At 42.9% G+C, this 18,628-nt stretch overlaps 1 protein-coding gene across 2 annotated transcripts in view; it reads left to right on the top strand.

Annotated features, from left to right (window-relative positions):
- Positions 1–18,405, top strand: part of LOC134532349 (uncharacterized) — a 64,533-nt gene extending 46,128 nt beyond the window's left edge. For both annotated transcript variants that reach the window (XM_063368776.1, XM_063368777.1), the window contains exons 5-9: positions 875–1,066; positions 5,443–5,670; positions 6,937–7,114; positions 11,662–11,785; positions 17,983–18,405. In XM_063368776.1, coding sequence (XP_063224846.1) covers positions 875–1,066; positions 5,443–5,670; positions 6,937–7,114; positions 11,662–11,785; positions 17,983–18,258 — 998 coding nt within the window. In that variant the 3' untranslated portion in view covers positions 18,259–18,405. The remainder of the gene's footprint in view (positions 1–874; positions 1,067–5,442; positions 5,671–6,936; positions 7,115–11,661; positions 11,786–17,982) is intronic.
- Positions 18,406–18,628: the final 223 nt, after the last annotated feature.

The raw sequence follows: 18,628 nt of genomic DNA, 5'->3' as shown, positions 1-18,628 counted from the left end.
CCACAGAGCACGACTGCGAACAGGATGAGCGAGCGAGCGAGCGGGGTTTGTCCAGCAGACAGCATTGTAAGAGATCACTCTCGTCGTCTCTCCACAGAGCACGACTGCGAACAGGAGGGGCGAGCGAGCGAGCGAGGTTTGTCCGGCAGACAGCATTGTAAGAGATCACTCTCGTCGTCTCTCCACAGAGCACGACTGCGAACAGGATGAGCGAGCGAGCGAGCGGGGTTTGTCCGGCAGACAGCATTGTAAGAGATCACTCTCATCATCTCTCCACAGAGCAAACTGCGAACAGGATGAGCGAGCGAGCGAGCGGGGTTTGTCCAGCAGACAGCATTGTAAGAGATCACTCTCGTCGTCTCTCCACAGAGCACGACTGCGAACAGGAGGGGCGAGCGAGCGAGCGAGGTTTGTCCGGCAGACAGCATTGTAAGAGATCACTCTCGTCGTCTCTCCACAGAGCACGACTGCGAACAGGATGAGCGAGCGAGCGAGCGGGGTTTGTCCAGCAGACAGCATTGTAAGAGATCACTCTCATCATCTCTCCACAGAGCAAACTGCGAACAGGAGGGGCGAGCGAGCGAGCGAGGTTTGTCCGGCAGACAGCATTGTAAGAGATAACTCTCGTCGTCTCTCCACAGAGCACGACTGCGAACAGGAGGGGCGAGCGAGCGAGCGGGGTTTGTCCGGCAGACAGCATTGTAAGAGATCACTCTCATCATCTCTCCACAGAGCAAACTGCGAACAGGATGAGCGAGCGAGCGAGCGGGGTTTGTCCGGCAGACAGCATTGTAAGAGATCACTCTCGTCGTCTCTCCACAGAGCACGACTGCGAACAGGATGAGCGAGCGAGCGAGCGGGGTTTGTCCGGCAGACGACGTGGCGCGCGAGGCGGCGGCGCTGCTGGGGCTAGGGGTGTTCTTCATGCACGCGGGCGACGCGTGGTGGTGGCTGGCAGACCAGCTGCTGCTCGCGAGCCTCGGCGTGGCGCGGGACCACACCCGCGACGGAGGCCGCGCCGAGGCGCTGGCCAGCTACGTGTACGGCCTGTTCCTCTTCGAGCACAGTGAGTCCTGCACGCAGTCTGCGCCTATTGTGTCCCCATAGTCGGGCGTGTGGGGTTTCCTGTCATCACACACCATCTCTGGATATGGGTGCTTGCGTGTTGCATGCCGCCCTTGTTTCGGCCTGTCTGGGTGCAATGAACAGAAAACTTAAAAAAAAAATATGCAGACAATTTTCCAATAAACATAGATTTTGAAATTTATGCAGGGCCGGCGCGTCCATATAGGCGAACTAGGCAACCGCCCAGGGCGCCAAGTAGCTGGGGGCGGCGCAGCACGACACATAACAGCTGATATATGTTTAACGATTATTGAAACTAGATGAAAATGGATTTGTGTAACAGTTTGGAATGTTTATATTGATATAATTAATTATTTAAAGTCCACGGTGACCTGTTTATGATTTGTAATAAGTAAAAAAGTTAAAAAAATCACAAGCCTGCTTACATTTTATTGTTGACAAAATCTTAGGCTTACGTGATGCATTTTGAGGCAAGGAACATTTTTTTTTGGGGTGTCCGGCCGGGAGGGGGGGGGGAATTAAGGTTTTTCGCCTAGGGCGCCAATTTACCTTGCACCGGCCCTGCATTTATGTTTATCAACCTTGCTTCACAGACACTATTTGGTATGCGTAAGCAGGCCCCCTCAGTGATCCCTTTGAATCTACGCCCATGGTTGTTAGTGTCTCTGGGCTGGAGGTCTATAGAAAGTCTAATTTATTTGTTACACTGATCAGAATATCAATTTAAAAAAATTGGCAACCCAATACAACAACTAATATAATTATCAAAACACATATTTTCTACTGATTTTTATAAAACAAACATGTGCGTGTATCAAACCTAATGGAAATGAGAAAATATTATTAAATGAAGTGATGAACATATATCTGTTTGACTGCATAATAAAAACCATGTGATTTTTCCTTGCACTTATTTAATGCACAACTAAGAAACCACAGGCTCTAATAGTTGCAGATTAGATAAACGCATGCGGACACGTCCAAGCTCTGTCATTGGTATCTTGTTTCATGGCCAACTGGTCGCTAGCAGCCCAGGGGAACAGGGCCGCGACGGCTACCTTCAGTGCCACAAGTGGAGCCCAACCACCTCACAGCAACACACAGTTGTAACAGGACGGGGAAACCAGAATACGTAATTAATTTTATAATAAAGCCAAGACTGTTATGTTCCCATGAGGAAACGAGAGATTTCTGACAAAATTGCACCAAGTGAGCTACATTTCCAATGAAGCCATTCATAGCTAGGGCAGCTCTGATGACTATTAAACCTATTTGAACAATTCCAACAAAGCCGACTCTGCCAAAGTCATCCGCACAGGAGGTCTCGTTGACACACAATAATTGAATCAACGCTAGCCAATTGTCACATTACACTCTTTCTCTAGCAGCTCAGTGCCGCCTGAAACTGAACTGAAGAGCACTTACACTCACCAGCCAACTCACTGACTAACAAGCCAGCTGTCAGACTGCGCATCAGCTGAGTACTCCCCACGGTCCATTGGATCCTGGCAACTTGTTCATGAAATAATTTTTTTATGTGTAAACATTTTAGTTCTCGGTAGACGACGTTTGGTAGGAATAATTTAGTGAAAATGGAATGGAAATCTTTGAACGGAAATGTGTCACAAAGATGGTGGACCCACTGTAGCGACATAAAATCATGATGGTGAAAGTACCTTGGAAAATATTTGGTAAACTAAAATATTCATTCTAAACGTAATCTCAACTTTTATAATACAGTGGTAGAGCGAGAGCTTGATAACCTCAAGGGGCAAGGTTCAAATCTCGTCACTAGAGAAGTTATTTGTACTTTTGTTAATAAAATAATATAATAATAGTGAATCAGCTCTGCACACTACCCTGAATTAAAAATTTCTACAAAATTCACAAACATATATTTAGTGTTATAATATTTGTTTTAGAATGCCTCAGGTTAATATTTTAGTAGTGACATAGGCGTATAACGTCTAACGCGTGTGGAAACTTTATAATATTGACAGCTTACTGAATTTTAACAAAATGAACAGTATTTAAATAAAATTCCTTGTTGAAAATCAGGTCCAAAGCCAGGGTTTCATCGGAGCCGTTTATAATAGTAAAAAAATTACGGTTGTTTCACGCTGCCACTTCTGATATGCGTTAAATGATAACAAGCAACGATTTACTCTCGGCTTTATTTTAAATAATTCTTTGTTATATATCATGTTAGAATTCCATATTATAAGTTTATCTGCAACATGAACAACGTGAGAACACATGAGTTTGCTCTTTACAGAGGTTAAATGTTCATGCATCAATGGCGAGTACTTAAAGACACGCTTACGATTCCTTTGAGATGAACTAATTTTATAATGGGGGCCGCGTTAAGCCAGCTAACTCATTTTCAAAACCTTTAAGTTCTGCGTTGCAGCTTTGGCGGAGAGGAGGAAGTTCTGGTCAATTTGTGATTCCAAAATTTTCAATTTGTTATTCTGCATTATTTTCCTTTTGGAACTAAGGTAATTCGACATTGCGGTGTTTCGGCGTTGAAGGTAATTTCCCCGGTGTACGTGTGCCCATTGGTGGCCGGCCTTTTCGGCGTGGTACCGTACGATGCACTGCGTGTCAATGAACTTCGGCCAATCAGAGCTTTGACGCGTGCGACGTGCGACCAACTGCGCACCAAAGGTGAAGGAGAAACATCTCTGGACGTGATTCCTTGCACTTCATGCTTTGATACTCATGGTTCAGAGCCCGCTATAACCTTTGATGTCTCATCGCTTTAAAACTCCGTGCAAACCCGTGCTACATAAACTGTTATCTCCAACTTTAAATACATGCACTCGTTCCCTTTTAAATGTAATTACTTTTTGGGAACTGCGTTTACGATATGCTTAAGATTCTATCCCACACTGTTACGTCATTGAAAATGCAATGAAATTAATTTCAATCTCATTCCAATGTACATAAGCCAAAATACAACAAAGTTTAGGAGACATATATTTCAAACAGAAATACCTTTTACAAAACACTCTGTCAAATAACTACTTCCTTTAACGTGATGTTAACCTATCTGTAGGGCTAAAATCAAAAGTATTCAGATCATTAACTAATACAAATATATAGACAATTTCTTGTCTTCTATGCCTAATTTCATCATTTACTTACCATACATACCATTTGCCATCAAAACTGAAAAATTAAATAGCTTATACAAACATTTCATGAAGGTAATTTTTTTTTTTACAAATTTTAATCCAACAAGCACACACTTTGGTTGATTTTATCTTAGGATATTTAGTATTTTGACCTACCTATATATTTAACTGATGAACTATAGAACACTTTCTGTGATTCGAAAATATAAAGGCACATGCGATTTGACTTCAAACACAACTTCATCCAACACGATACAAAAGTTATGGCTGTTATTTGAAATTTAGTCATTCGATGTTGGACTAAAAAAAAATCATCTGTGCAGCTTTTGCGCTTGGGCAATATCTAGACGTACAACCTAACCTATGATTAAAAGCATTATTTAAAGCACCGCTCTGTCCTAGAAAAGGCCACTTTATCTACACAATGAGAACTTGCATCTAGCAAGGCCTATCTGCTTAATATCTTACTATTACGTTTTTTCAAATAATTTTTATATTTATGATACTAATTACTATCCTTTTTATATTTTTAATGATTGAGCTATTTGTATGTTTGTATTAACAGTATTATTTTGTGTTTTTTGTATGGTTCTTTTATTTGATTTATAAGTTAATAAAAAGGCAATTAAAGTAAAAAAAAATATAGTCTCATTAGGCTATTTAAGGATAAGGGAAGACGAAAATAGAAGGATTTCAAATTGGAATTTCATATAAATTCATTCAGTATACTTATGAATGTGGATTTAAAATTAAATGAAATGTACTTTGGTATGTTCGTACATATACAAAAATATATTTATTAAGTGGAATTAGACTGATAGACATGAGACCTAGACACGCCTGTACCGGCCCCGAAATGGCTATGACGGGGCAGTGCTTTTAACGCACCCCGGCACACGAGTATGTGGTTCAGCGTTGCGTTAACCCAGCCCGGCACACGAGTATGTGGTTCAGTGGTGCGTTAACCCAGCCCGGCACACGAGTATGTGGTTCAGCGTTGCGTTAACCCAGCCCGGCAGACAAGTATGTGGTTCAGTGGTATGTTAACCCAGCCCGGCACACGAGTATGTGGTTCAGTGGTACGTTAACGCAGCCCGGCAGACAAGTATGTGGTTCAGTAGTATGTTAACGCAGCCCGGCACACGAGTATGTAGTTCAGTGGTATGTTAACGCAGCCCGGCAGCGGCGCACGCGCGATGAGGGTGTGGCCCCGGTGCAGTGCAGGAGCCGGGGGAGGCCGCCCCCTACCTCGCGAAGGCGCGCGACCTCGCCATGGGCCAGTCCTGGGACGCCGAGGACGAGCTGCGCCGGCCGCAGGACACCGTGTTCGTCGAGTCCTGCCACCTGCTTTACCTGGCTCTCACCAAGATGGCGGCCGGGCTGCGCGACTCCGACCCGGCGCGCGCCGTCCAGCTCAACAAGACGGCTCTTCGGCGCGCTCATGACAGTGAGTTACTTCCGAAACCCCCTTTCTGTCATCTTCGAGGTAACGCCCCACGGGGTATATCTAGGATGCACATTAAACTGTATATGAGTAGGTACGCATGACATATAGAGAAGACCGATATTGGAATGAAAATATATCAGTAAATTATTTGTTTATCGCTAGATCCCTTACCGTGGACAATAAGATACACAGGATCACATTTATTTGTAACGTCATATTGGCAGAGTACATAAAAAATAAGAAACTTTAGTTTTATTTTTAACTTGTGTAACTTTGAATGAACTGCAGAATAATGATTTTAAAAATAATTTTTAAAACAAACTGGAATTATGACATGCGAATGTTTTTTTTTTTGCATTTTTTTTTCTGTTTGTCTTTTGCCGACACTGATTGAAAATTGAAAGAAAAAAAAAACTTTGAAACCTCATTTTAGAAAACATGTCAAATTTGCACTATTAAAATGTTATGATTAGTACAAATCTGTGTTCATCTGCAGAATCTTTATGAAAGCCATTTTATAACAAGTATCTTTGTGAAGAATGATGATGCCAGTAAAGACAAAAGATAGAACTGCTACCACCCGAAGTGAGGTGAAAGTCTGCGGCGAGACAAATTTTTCGGACCATCAATTTTTTTTCCTCTCCCGTTACAATTCTGACAAGGACTTTTATCATCTATATATATACCAATGCAGCCACAGGAATGACCCCAGCAAAAATGGTCCAAGGCCACGATGTACCCTTGCCAGGAGAATGGACAGCCCACAGGGTAGGGGTAGCCAATGAAGAAGAAGACCCAGAGGAGTGCCGTCAACGGCGAGAGGCAGAAATGACAACAGCGCGCGAGCACCAGAGGGGCCCATACTCGCCAGCAAGGGCGTAGGAACCGGGGGGGACATGGGGGACGTGTCCCCTTTCTAGACCGTAATATTTTTATTTTATAATATTATTCTGCCCATCTTTTTTTGTAATTTCTTCACTCTCAAATTTTATCTTAAGGAAACAATAATAATTTTAACATCGATGTATCCAATGGTTAGATACAAAAACTGCTTAAAAAGCGCTATTTTGCACTTTTAAAATCAACATTTTCCGGTGGAGGACCCCCGGACCCCCGCGTCTTAGTAAGAGGGGAATGGGTTTACATGACATCACAATCATTATTTGTCCCCCCCCCCCCCCCCAACTTTATGAACACAGCTACGCCGATGCAGTCGCCAGATGACACCGCAGGAAAGACCCGACTGCGACGTGGTGCGTGTCCCAGGCGGCCAGGTCGAGTCCATCGACGGCGCCATGCTGGAGCTCGGAGTCAGCTACATCGCGTCGGGCGAGTACCTGCAGGCCGTGGAGACCCTGGAGGCGCTCAAGATGATCTGCTTCGACGAGAAGGACGTGGAGGTGCTGGCCACCACCCTCATGCAGCTGGCCTTCGCCTACCAGTGGTGAGCGATAAAAGGTTCTCACACACTGTAGCGGTGGCGGTAAAACGCGACGTATGTAATGAAACGGACATGTTCAGACCAGCCGCGAACACACGAGCGCGGAAGCGGCCTGAGCTGCGTTCATCCCGCAGGCCGCCTAGTGTTGCAAGTGCAAAATTGGTGTGGTGGTGTGCGTGTGATATCACGCAATGACAAGTGCAACAGAAAAAAAAAACTTATCGAAGCAGTGAAGGCAAACATTGTGTTTATATGAACTTATGTCAGATCCCGAGTACAAGAATGTCAGAAGAAAAGATGTGGTTTTGGAATGAAATCGGCATAAACGCTAGCAATAGATGGTACGGTTGCTGCTCATCTTCGGTTACAGCTGCAAGAAGTAGTGTTTCCTCTACTAGGTCCGGCCGGTCCATTTACGCGCAATACAGAGACTCGTGTGCAAATATCGCTACCGCCACCGCTCCGGTTTGTGAGAACCTTTAAGTTGTCTCGACGATGCTCGCAGACCGATGTCTCGTAGACATAGGTGTGGTCCTGACCTTCTCCTGCGGGAGAAGGCGCTGTTGCCGGCACTAGTATCTGAGCCATGGTCCAACAGAACAAGCGGGAAAGGGTGCTCGGATGCTAATGTGCAGCCAATGGCAAAACCTACTACTTCCTCGTGGCACCAAGCGGTATTTAACAAAGTAGCTATGCCGGGAGTCTACGTCCTTCGACATCCTCAAATTTTGGAAAGTGTTATCTGGTGAGGTTTTAAACCCTCGTCCCCTTTCTTCCTTCAGAGTTACAATATCAAAAGATTTTAACTAACATCAAAACTGTGAAATACATAAAAAATTAAAAAAGTAGTAAACTTAATTGCAAAAGGGGGTGTTGAAAAATAATAAAGAGCAAGGTCACGGCCATTTGGAGAGAAATAACTGTAATGAATTCTTTCCGCATTATTTTTTGTTTCTATTAAGGTTTTTTTTTGTAAAGTGCTCACTAAAATGCACACGCGAGTGTACACACATAACTTACACATAAAAATAACTAAACAGTATCTTGATTATTAAACTAAGAGTACTTAAAAGGATTGTCTGCATTAACCCAAGCGTGCCACCTAATTCACGAATATTTCTGACGCGAATGTTACGATTCGTAGTAACTCGTTCACAAAAAAAAATAAAGGATGAGCGACGGAAGTGAAATTCTTGCTTATTAGTTATGTATAGAGATACATCACTATAATTTTTTAATAAACAAGAGATAACAATTGAGAATAGTTAGGACGTGGGTATATCAAATAACTTCTTTCCACACGAATAAATAAATGGTAGATTCTTTGAATTAAACAAATGTACCAAAAAATGTTTCTTGTACATTTAAAAAAAACATTGATTTTAAATAATTCTTCAACTTGAAGCTAGCCATTAATTAGATAGTTTATGCAGTTTAACTAATTGTCCAAATTGACGTGTGTAATCTGAGGTAGGTGTCGGCCATGTGAAAATGACAACATGGCATAAGAATAGGACATAACACAATGCTACTTTTTGGAGCCACATTCACCCACAATTGCACTCCGATGGAGAAATATTCACGGCTCTTATTTGAAGTTAACATATTAACACACTCGTGGGCACGTAAATATAATATGGTGTGTGATTTAGTTAATCAAATAATAATTCGTGATAATTAATTACCTATGTCAACTAAAGCGTGCAAAGCATTATACCAGCAGAAATATTTAGTTACACAGTTAAAAAGAAGGCTCACAAAAACCCGTTTAACAATAATGATTTAAACAAATAATTAACTTAGTAATATTTACTTTTGTTCCACGCCACCACGTGGAGCCCGCTCAAGGCTGCTCCAGCGATCTTCGCCCACGCCAATGGCCCCGGAGTGGGGATAGCGCGATGTCCACCAACAAGAAACAACCGCGCAGATGAAAGTGCGCTAGAGCGCAAGAGAGCAAGAGCGCAAGTATATGCTGCTTCGTGTCTACCTTTCCCTGCCATCTCCTCTATCGGTTCCCCCACCACGTACCTAACTATTCCTTTCCTCTCCCGGTTCCCCCAACACATACCTAGCTATTTCCCCTCATGCGATAGGAATTTTTGTAACGCTCGAAAGTTGTTACACCTTCAGCAAAGAAGTTTATCTTCAAAAAGAATAAATCGTCCTCTCGTGGCGACTATACACTCGTAGATCAAGTAAAAAGTGTTTTGAGAGCATGGCTGATCAAAAGCATCGTAGTTTCTCAACACGTGAGTGCAATATTTAATGCGAAAATATTTGTCACAAAAGTTTCGTACAAAGTCACCCTAGGGTAGAGAGCCTGTTAATGACTACCACCCACCTCCTATACACTTCAGACAGTAGGCGGGCGGCGCGCACAGTTTAATGCCTGAGGGTCGTCGCGGGGTCTCCTGCCTTGGGGCAACCAAGGCACATTCGCCTCGCGCGCACCATCTCGTGCCATGATCGCCACCAAGTGTCTCGAAGAGCTTGCGTATGAAAGCTAGAATAGTAGCTTTCAAATATAACTAGTTTCTTAAGCAAAACTGGAAGTTTATACCGCACTGCACAGCTTGCAGTCGCTTTCTAAATTGTTGCCAAAATGATTGCATAAGAATTCAAAGAAACATCAAGTAAAGTTACCGCACGATTGAAAATGAACCGCAGTTCTAGACTCAAGGCGCACAGTGACTCGTGAGGGTCGAAACTTGAGGGCCGTGCACTGGCGCCGCCTCACTTGAACTGTTGCGGTAGTCGAGGCCGGTGGACAGGTCTCGGAGTCGTGCCGTCCCTGACTGGCGGAGTCCAGTGCTGGCCCTGGAACCCCACTCCCGTACCTACGTCCACGAGCAAGCCCTCGCGCACCACGGCGGCGGGTTACCACTCGAGCGCCGAGATCAGTGGCGTAGCCAGGATTTGTGTTTGCGGGGTGTTAAGAAGCATGGCCCACCGTATTAAAGCTTGGGGTCCGGGGGGTCCTCCCCCGGGAAAATTTGGATTTTAAGGTGTAAAATAGTGCTATTTAAGCAGTTTTCGGTAATTCAATTTAAATTTTGTAATGGTAAAAATTTTATGAAATTTAATATGAAATTTGTTTGAGTGATGAATAAGAAATTAATTAAAGATTTGTTGCTAGGGGGGGGGGGGGGGGAGTTGAAACCCTAATCCCCTCCCCCTTGGCTACTCCCCCGGCCGAGATGAAAACACGCCATAGTTACGGTATTAGTTGCAGCACTGGGTTGCACACCCGCGCGCGCACACACAGTTGTGCAAATTACGGCACGTGATTCCAAACTGTGGCACTCCTTCAAAAACTAGAAAGAATCAGCAATGTTGACAAAAATTTAAATTCAAAAAAATTAATCTAGAATTATAAATATGACCAAAGCACACTATTTAAGTCTTTACACATTAAAACACAATAAACTTCAAATATCAACATAATAAACGCTTTCCCAGAGTAAAAATTACCAGATAAAATAAAGAATATATTAATACATGTGCTAGAGGCGTATTCAAACACCTCACTGTCATAAGAATTTAAAAAAAGTATCTAACTAAAATCATAATTTTTTAGAAAGGGTGGCAGAAATTAAGTTCAGAAAATAACAAGCGATTACGAAACTATTTGCGGTGCTGCCCAACAGACACCACAAAATGAATATAGCCTATTTACAAATTACAAACTAATTTTTTCGTGTCGTGGCCCCGGAGAGTGAAACTATTAATTAACTTTGCAAAGTCTGTCTGAAAAATGAGATGGAGATGCAGGCGGGTTTTCAAATCCACGCATGCGCAAAACTTGACTGACTCCCATGAGTGGAAGGGAGGGCTACGATGGCGTTAAGCAAGGGAAGCGAATGAGGAAGCGGCATTCGCAGAAACCTTGTAGATTCTCAGCTTTCGTCCGGCTGTGTTCAGAGTTCAACAAGGACATTTTGACAATTTATAGACTGCCACTAATGTCCAAGTACTTACTGATATCAAACAAAACCGTTCACTTTTTTGTTTTAAACAGTCTTTTGGGATAAATTAGGTTAATTGTACTTACATAAAACCTTCCCATTAGTCTTAGTTTTGTTTTAAGTATACAATGAGATAAAATAAAATTGTAATAATATTAGTGCATAACAGTTGACAATTATGTGAACGTGTTCACAATTTTTCTCAATAATGTCCTACAAACTAAGAAATCTTTTTTAATAATATACATTGCAGGGTAAGAAAATTGAGAATAATTTTCTGATATTTTTATTAGAATTATTAAAAACTATTAAACTGAGATTAAACCCAAAATCTGGCCTTGAGATAGTATTCTAGAGACAATACAGCTTTCAGTGAAACTTCCATATCAGTAGACTTTCACACTAATTGGTATCTATTTCTCAAACAACAAGAGGACAAATCTTAACTTGTATCTTTCGTATAGTAGTTCACCCAACTTGCATAGCCAGTTGTTTGAAATTTGAATGGTTATAGCTCAGATGATCAAGATGATATTTGTGAACCTCAAGATGGCTTATTGGTATTGTTTTTTTTATTTTCAGTGCTGGCGATAACGCAAACGCTTTGCATCATCTCCGTCTGTATCTGTCGTGGTCGGAAGAAAACCAACTGGAAGTACATATTGCAACGGCGCATCGCTATCTCGGGGAAATATTCCTCAAACGAGTACGTAACATAAGCTGCAGAGTTTACTTTTTCATCACGGAAAAGTTGTTTCTTGGCATTATAATATGGGGTGTAGATAATTATGACAATTGTTTTTTAAATTTTTGGGTAACAACTCTGATTAAATTTTCAATTTAATCATTACTATAAAAATGATTATAAGCCGTTTTGCCCATTATTGAGGGGTCGTGAGCACAGACAAGTCCACGGTGAGGACAGCCATGACGTCACTTTGCTTGCCGAGGCAGGAGGATTGTGCAGTGGCTTACCATTGCCTTCCGCAAGATGAAGGTAGAAAGGACATCACAAACACCATGTCCTGAACTCAGGGAGAAGGTATTCCAGCATTTACACGGAGCGATTTATAATAGCGTCTCACATGACTCGTTTACATGCTCTGATCTACAGGAAACGAAAGTTAGAGGAAATCTGGCTTTGAAGGAATTCCAGTGAGTTTACAAACTCCAGTCCTGAACAAATGCGAGAGCTACGGAAGCTTCAAAAAGAAAGTAACAGTGAAAATTAGCTTATAAACATTAATAATTAAATTAAATATAAGTACAAAACACTTCTTATGATTTTATCCTGACTTTTTCATGAAAAATATACGACGTGGACCCGAACTGTACCTCCCTGTTTTTTTTTTTTTTTTAAATTCAACCATGATTTTACAACAGCCGTAAAGTTTTTATTTTGTAAAGTTTTTACGCTGGCTAGCAGGCAATTACCTATCAAAAAACATTACAAAAAGAGAGTTAAACATAAACCGTATAGTTAAATTTATAAAAAAATATATTATCTGTTTTTTTATGTGAAGGAGATAGCTGCAAGTAAGTAAGTTATAGTTTGACATGCACTTGTCACAGGTTTGTACAAAAAAAATCACGCATTTTGGTATCTTTACATGTAAGTATAAGGAAAATACCAAGAAAGGATTTAAAATGTTTTTTATGTGTAACATTTTAGCTCTCGGTATACGCCATTTGGTAGGAGTAATTTTGTGAATGGTACGGAAGTCGCAAGAAACGTAATTGTGTAACCACGGTCCTGCAATCTGTGGCTTATGGCACTAACCTAAGTTTACAAAGTTAAAAGTAAACTTTAAAGTGATAACTTTTAAAAAAATTTAAAAAGATAGGCAGTATTTTTATAAATTTCCATGTAGAAATTCATGTCCAAAGCCGGGGTTTAGTATTTCTTCAAGTCTTTTACGCTTTTATTGGAGCCGTTTCATTATAAAATTTTAAATTTCGTTATGCTAATCAGAAGATTTAATATTTTACGTAGCTGCTCCGGCAGCGTATTATAGTGGGTTCGGAAACTAAGTGTGACTCGTGTCAAGAAATGTAGTTAAAAACACAATTTGGTATATGTATCACGCTCGGCATTGTTTCAAAGAATTATACGTTAAATTTCGTGTCAGAGTTTCGAATTATAAGTGTATTTGAACATGAGAACACCTAAATTTGCTCGTTACCGAGGTTAGAGTTACACATCTCTAGCGAGCACTGAAAAACTTGCTAAAATTTTTTTTGTTGTTGTCGATGACCAACAGTAGTTAAAAGGTCGCGAGATCACACAGATGGGGTGCAGGGATAGAACACTGAACTAGCACTGCGGAGGACCAAGCTTTTTTCCGTTTAACCATTCTCAATTCTGATTCCTTGGTATTTTGGGCACAATACTCGTAAATGCACACTTAACAAATATCTTTGCTTATTTATGTCCCACTATGATTAAAAAAACATGGACTTTTGTCATAAAAATTTATTTATTACTTATTTTTACAAAATTCCTTCAGTCACCTTCAAAGTACTCTCCATTAGATGTGATGCACTTTTCAAGTTATTTTTTTCCACTGTTTGAAACACCTTTGGAACCTTTCAACCTTAATATTGTCCAGTGTCCTTTGCGAAGCTGTTTTTACCGCCTACATACCATTAAAACCCTTCCCTTTGGGATTTTTCTTCATTCTTGGGAACAGGAAAAAGTCGCACGGGGCTAGGTCTGGTGAATACGGAGGGTGATGAACGGTAGACCACCCCTGAGAGGCCAAATAGAGGTTCACTCATAAGGCCGTGTGTGCGGGGTCATTGTCGTGATTAAGGCACCAATCACCTGATCGCCAAAGTTACGGTCGATTCCTCCACACGTCTTCTCGAAAACGTCTTATAACTTCCAAATAAAAGTGCTGGTTAACAGTGTGGCCAGGGGGAACACATTTTCGGTGCACAATACTACGAACAACAAAAAAGAAAATTATCATCGTCTTAACATTCGACCTCACTTATCTTGCATTTTTTTGGTCTGGGGGAGTTGGAGTCTTCCACTGTCTTGACACTTGCTTTGTTTCTGGGTCGTACCCGTAAAACCAACTCTCATCACCTGTAATTACTTTGGTCAAAAAGTCTGGAACACTTTCAGTGTCTTTGTTCAAGTGCTTGCTCGAATTCAGTTGAAAGTTTTTTTTTATCTTGTTTGAGAAAACACGTCTCATTTGCAAATCCTCAGTCAAAATCCGCTGGCTCGTGCTCCAGCTCACTCCTATCACTTCTGGAATCTCGTATATCGTGAAATGACAATTCTCCTTGATTTGTTGGAGGATTTTTTTCAACGTTTTCATCGTTTTGAAATGTTCAAGGGCACCCAGTAGAAGCACGGTCTTCAACACTCACCTCACCACGTTTAAAGCGCCTAAACAACTCGAATACTTGTGTGCGGCTCATAGCATCCTCCTTGAAAGCTTGTTGAAGCATTTGATAAGCTCCTGTTGCCGATTTTCCAAGCACACGCTTTGTTCTTTTAAATCTTCGATAATCACTTCGCAGGCGAAACACGAGAACAGTAAGAGAAAAACAATACTACAATCAAACGTTAACCTACAAACTGTTGCCATAAGGGCAGCTGTTTAGTGAAGGTATATATTAACCCCATATAGCGGGAGAATTCTCTACTACGTCTACGAATGGCAGCGCACTCTCAGTCCGATATTTTTTGGTCCCCCTCGTATTTATTCACTTTGTGTGACTTTGTCAGCAATTATCTTTCCGTAAATACGTAAAAAATTACACACTAAACCTATTTAAAATTAAATCGTTTGGTTTTGTTTATAGCCAAGAACGTAACTAGGGTAGTTTGAACTAGGGGAAAAATCTCATTTGAGCCTTTTGGGGAATTTGGAGCCTGTTGGAGCATTTGGAGCTGTTGGAGCATTTGGAGCCTTTTGGAGCATTTGGAGCATTCCTGACAACACCTCATACTACCACCTCATTTTTTTTTCACTACTCGAAACATTTTTTATTCAAATTGTACGGTAAATAAATAAATTTATTAAATCGCAATTAGGATATTACGTAAAGAATACCAGTTTTCAAATATTTGACAGTATACATGTATGTATCTTTCATTTAAAATAATTCATTTCATATGCCTTCCAACTTTTTATTTTGCATTCTAACACAAGTTCTATTCAAGTGAATATCTATAGTAAAAATTACTCTGCCTGTTTTATTCCGACTTCCCCTTCCTCACCCAAAATAAGGCGAATGGGGTGCAAGCCCCCTTCTGTCACCATCTAGTTACGACCCTGATATAGCTATAAGACTTTTCGATTGTGACAAAACAAGGATCCAGTGATATAGAGAAAGACACTCAAATAATCATAGTTCGTGCATATTTAAAAGATTTGTTTTTAGAAGTGGTTTTTTGGTTTGGATGTGGAACATACAGAAAATTCTCACAAAATCTGTCTCATATATTTTATGAGAGAGATAGTTATTTTAAGCCAGTCATATTTAAAACACTTCAAAATCGTAAAAATTTAAAAAAAAATTGGCAGAAATGTTATTTACATTCAACTGCATAGTTGCACAAGCCACAGGCGAACTCCAAAATATGTGAATAAAAATTCGGGTGAATGGAGCATGCATCAATGTTATCAGAGTCATGAAGAAGCATGTTGTCAGTGTTGTGATTGTGATCTCCGGCAGGACGAGCTGTCCGAGGCGACACCCTTCCTGCGGCGGGCGGTCTTCTTCTTCGAGAAGCTGGGCATGACGCCGCAGACGGAGCTGACAACTTTGTAATCTACGTCATATAGAAGAGTGTTGTGATGTTTTGATTGTGATCTCCGGCAGAACGAGCTGTCCGAGGCGACGCCCTTCCTGCGGCGGGCGGTCTTCTTCTTCGAGAAGCTGGGCATGACGCCGCAGACGGAGCTGACAACTTTGTGATCTACGTCATGTGGAAGAGTGTCGTGATGTTGTGATTGTGATCTCCGTCAGAACGAGCTGTCCGAGGCGACGCCCTTCCTGCGGCGGGCGGCCTTCTTCTTCGAGAAGCTGGGCATGACGCCGCAGACGGAGCTGACAACTTTGTAATCTACGTCATATAGAAGAGTGTTGTGATGTTTTGATTGTGATCTCCGGCAGAACGAGCTGTCCGAGGCAACGCCCTTCCTGCGGCGGGCGGTCTTCTTCTTCGAGAAGCTGGGCATGACGCCGCAGACGGAGCTGACAACTTTGTAATATACGTCATATAGAAGAGTGTCGTGATGTTATGATTGTGATCTCCGGCAGAACGAGCTGTCCGAGGCGACACCCTTCCTGCGGCGGGCGGTCTTCTTCTTCGAGAAGCTGGGCATGACGCCACAGACGGAGCTGACAACTTTGTGATCTACGTCATGTAGAAGAGTGTTTTGTTATTGTGATTGTGATCTCCGGCAGAACGAGCTGTCCGAGGCGACGCCCTTCCTGCGGCGGACGGTCTTCTTCTTCGAGAAGCTGGGCATGACGCCGCAGACCTGAGCTGACAACTTTGTGATCTACATCATGTAGAAGAGTGTTGTGATGTTGTGGTTGTGATCTTCGGCAGAACGAGCTGTCCGAGGCGACGCCGTTCCTGCGGCGGGCGGTCTTCTTCTTCGAGAAGCTGGGCATGACGCCGCAGACGGAGCTGACAACTTTGTAATCTACGTCATATAGAAGAGTGTCGTGATGTTTTGATTGTGATCTCCGGCAGAACGAGCTGTCCGAGGCGACGCCCTTCCTGCGGCGGGCGGTCTTCTTCGAGAAGCTGGTCATGACGCCGCAGACGGAGCTGACAACTTTGTGATCTACATCATGAAGAAGAGTGTTGTGATGTTTTGATTGTGATCTCCGGCAGAACGAGCTGTCCGAGGCGACGCCCTTCCTGCGGCGGGCGGTCTTCTTCTTCGAGAAGCTGGGCATGACGCCGCAGACGGAGCTGACAACTTTGTAATCTACGTCATATAGAAGAGTGTCGTGATGTTGTGATTGTGATCTCCGGCAGAACGAGCTGTCCGAGGCGACACCCTTCCTGCAGCGGGCGGTCTTCTTCTTCGAGAAGCTGGGCATGACGCCACAGACGGAGCTGACAACTTTGTGATCTACGTCATGTAGAAGAGTGTTTTGTTATTGTGATTGTGATCTCCGGCAGAACGAGCTGTCCGAGGCGACGCCCTTCCTGCGGCGGACGGTCTTCTTCTTCGAGAAGCTGGGCATGACGCCGCAGACCTGAGCTGACAACTTTGTGATCTACATCATGTAGAAGAGTGTTGTGATGTTGTGGTTGTGATCTTCGGCAGAACGAGCTGTCCGAGGCGACGCCCTTCCTGCGGCGGACGGTCTTCTTCTTCGAGAAGCTGGGCATGACGCCGCAGACCTGAGCTGACAACTTTGTGATCTACATCATGTAGAAGAGTGTTGTGATGTTGTGGTTGTGATCTTCGGCAGAACGAGCTGTCCGAGGCGACGCCCTTCCTGCGGCGGGCGGTCTTCTTCTTCGAGAAGCTGGGCATGACGCCGCAGACCTGAGGTGACAACTTTGTGATCTACGTCATGTAGAAGAGTGTCGTGATGTTGTGATTGGTATCTCCGGCAGAACGAGCTGTCCGAGGCGACGCCCTTCCTGCGGCGGGCGGTCTTCTTCTTCGAGAAGCTGGACATGACGCCGCAGACCTGAGCTGACAACTTTGTGATCTACGTCATGTGGAAGAGTGTCGTGATGTTGTGATTGGTATCTCCGGCAGAACGAGCTGTCCGAGGCGACGCCCTTCCTGCGGCGGGCGGTCTTCTTCTTCGAGAAGCTGGACATGACGCCGCAGACCTGAGCTGACAACTTTGTGATCTACGTCATGTGGAAGAGTGTCGTGATGTTGTGATTGGTATCTCCGGCAGAACGAGCTGTCCGAGGCGACGCCCTTCCTGCGGCGGGCGGTCTTCTTCTTCGAGAAGCTGGGCATGACGCCGCAGACGGAGCAGTCGCGCGCCCTCATGGCGCTGTCGGCGTCCTTGATGGCGCTGCCTTTCGTCACGGCGCTCCTGCTGGACGGCCGCGACCCCAGCCTGCGCACGCTCGTCCGCTGGAAGGACTCGCCCAAGAGCTTCTGGAGGGAGCGGCCCGACCTGCCGGCCTACGAGCAGGTGGTCCTGCAGCAGGACATCTTCGAGTGACGTCAGCGTGCCTAGCATGTCTCTGCATTCCTTCTTCAATCATATTCTTCAAAATGATTTTTTTTTTACTTTTCAAATAAACTAAAAATTGTAAACATTGTACGGACTAAGAAATACTTTCAGTAATTATAAGTAGTTTCTTTTGTTTGCTTTGTTTCTCGTCGCCTAATAATATCGTTTCACTGTAATTTTATTTATTGTATTCTTTTTTTAATTTTCAAGGAAATTTCTTGAAAACTCAGTTTCCAGCTGTGCCGTTTCAGTGCTACTTTCAGGCACAAATGTACGATTTTAAAATTAATTTTTAATTTTAAAAGAAGAAAACCAAATTATAAATTTTACATTTTTAATTTCATATAATTTTGTTTCC

The sequence above is a fragment of the Bacillus rossius genome, chromosome 5 (genome assembly GCF_032445375.1).
Source record: "Bacillus rossius redtenbacheri isolate Brsri chromosome 5, Brsri_v3, whole genome shotgun sequence".
In the NCBI taxonomy this organism is placed as follows: Eukaryota; Metazoa; Arthropoda; class Insecta; order Phasmatodea; family Bacillidae; genus Bacillus; species Bacillus rossius.
Note: the sequence above shows the minus strand (reverse complement) of the source record. Positions and strands in the feature narration are given on the sequence as shown.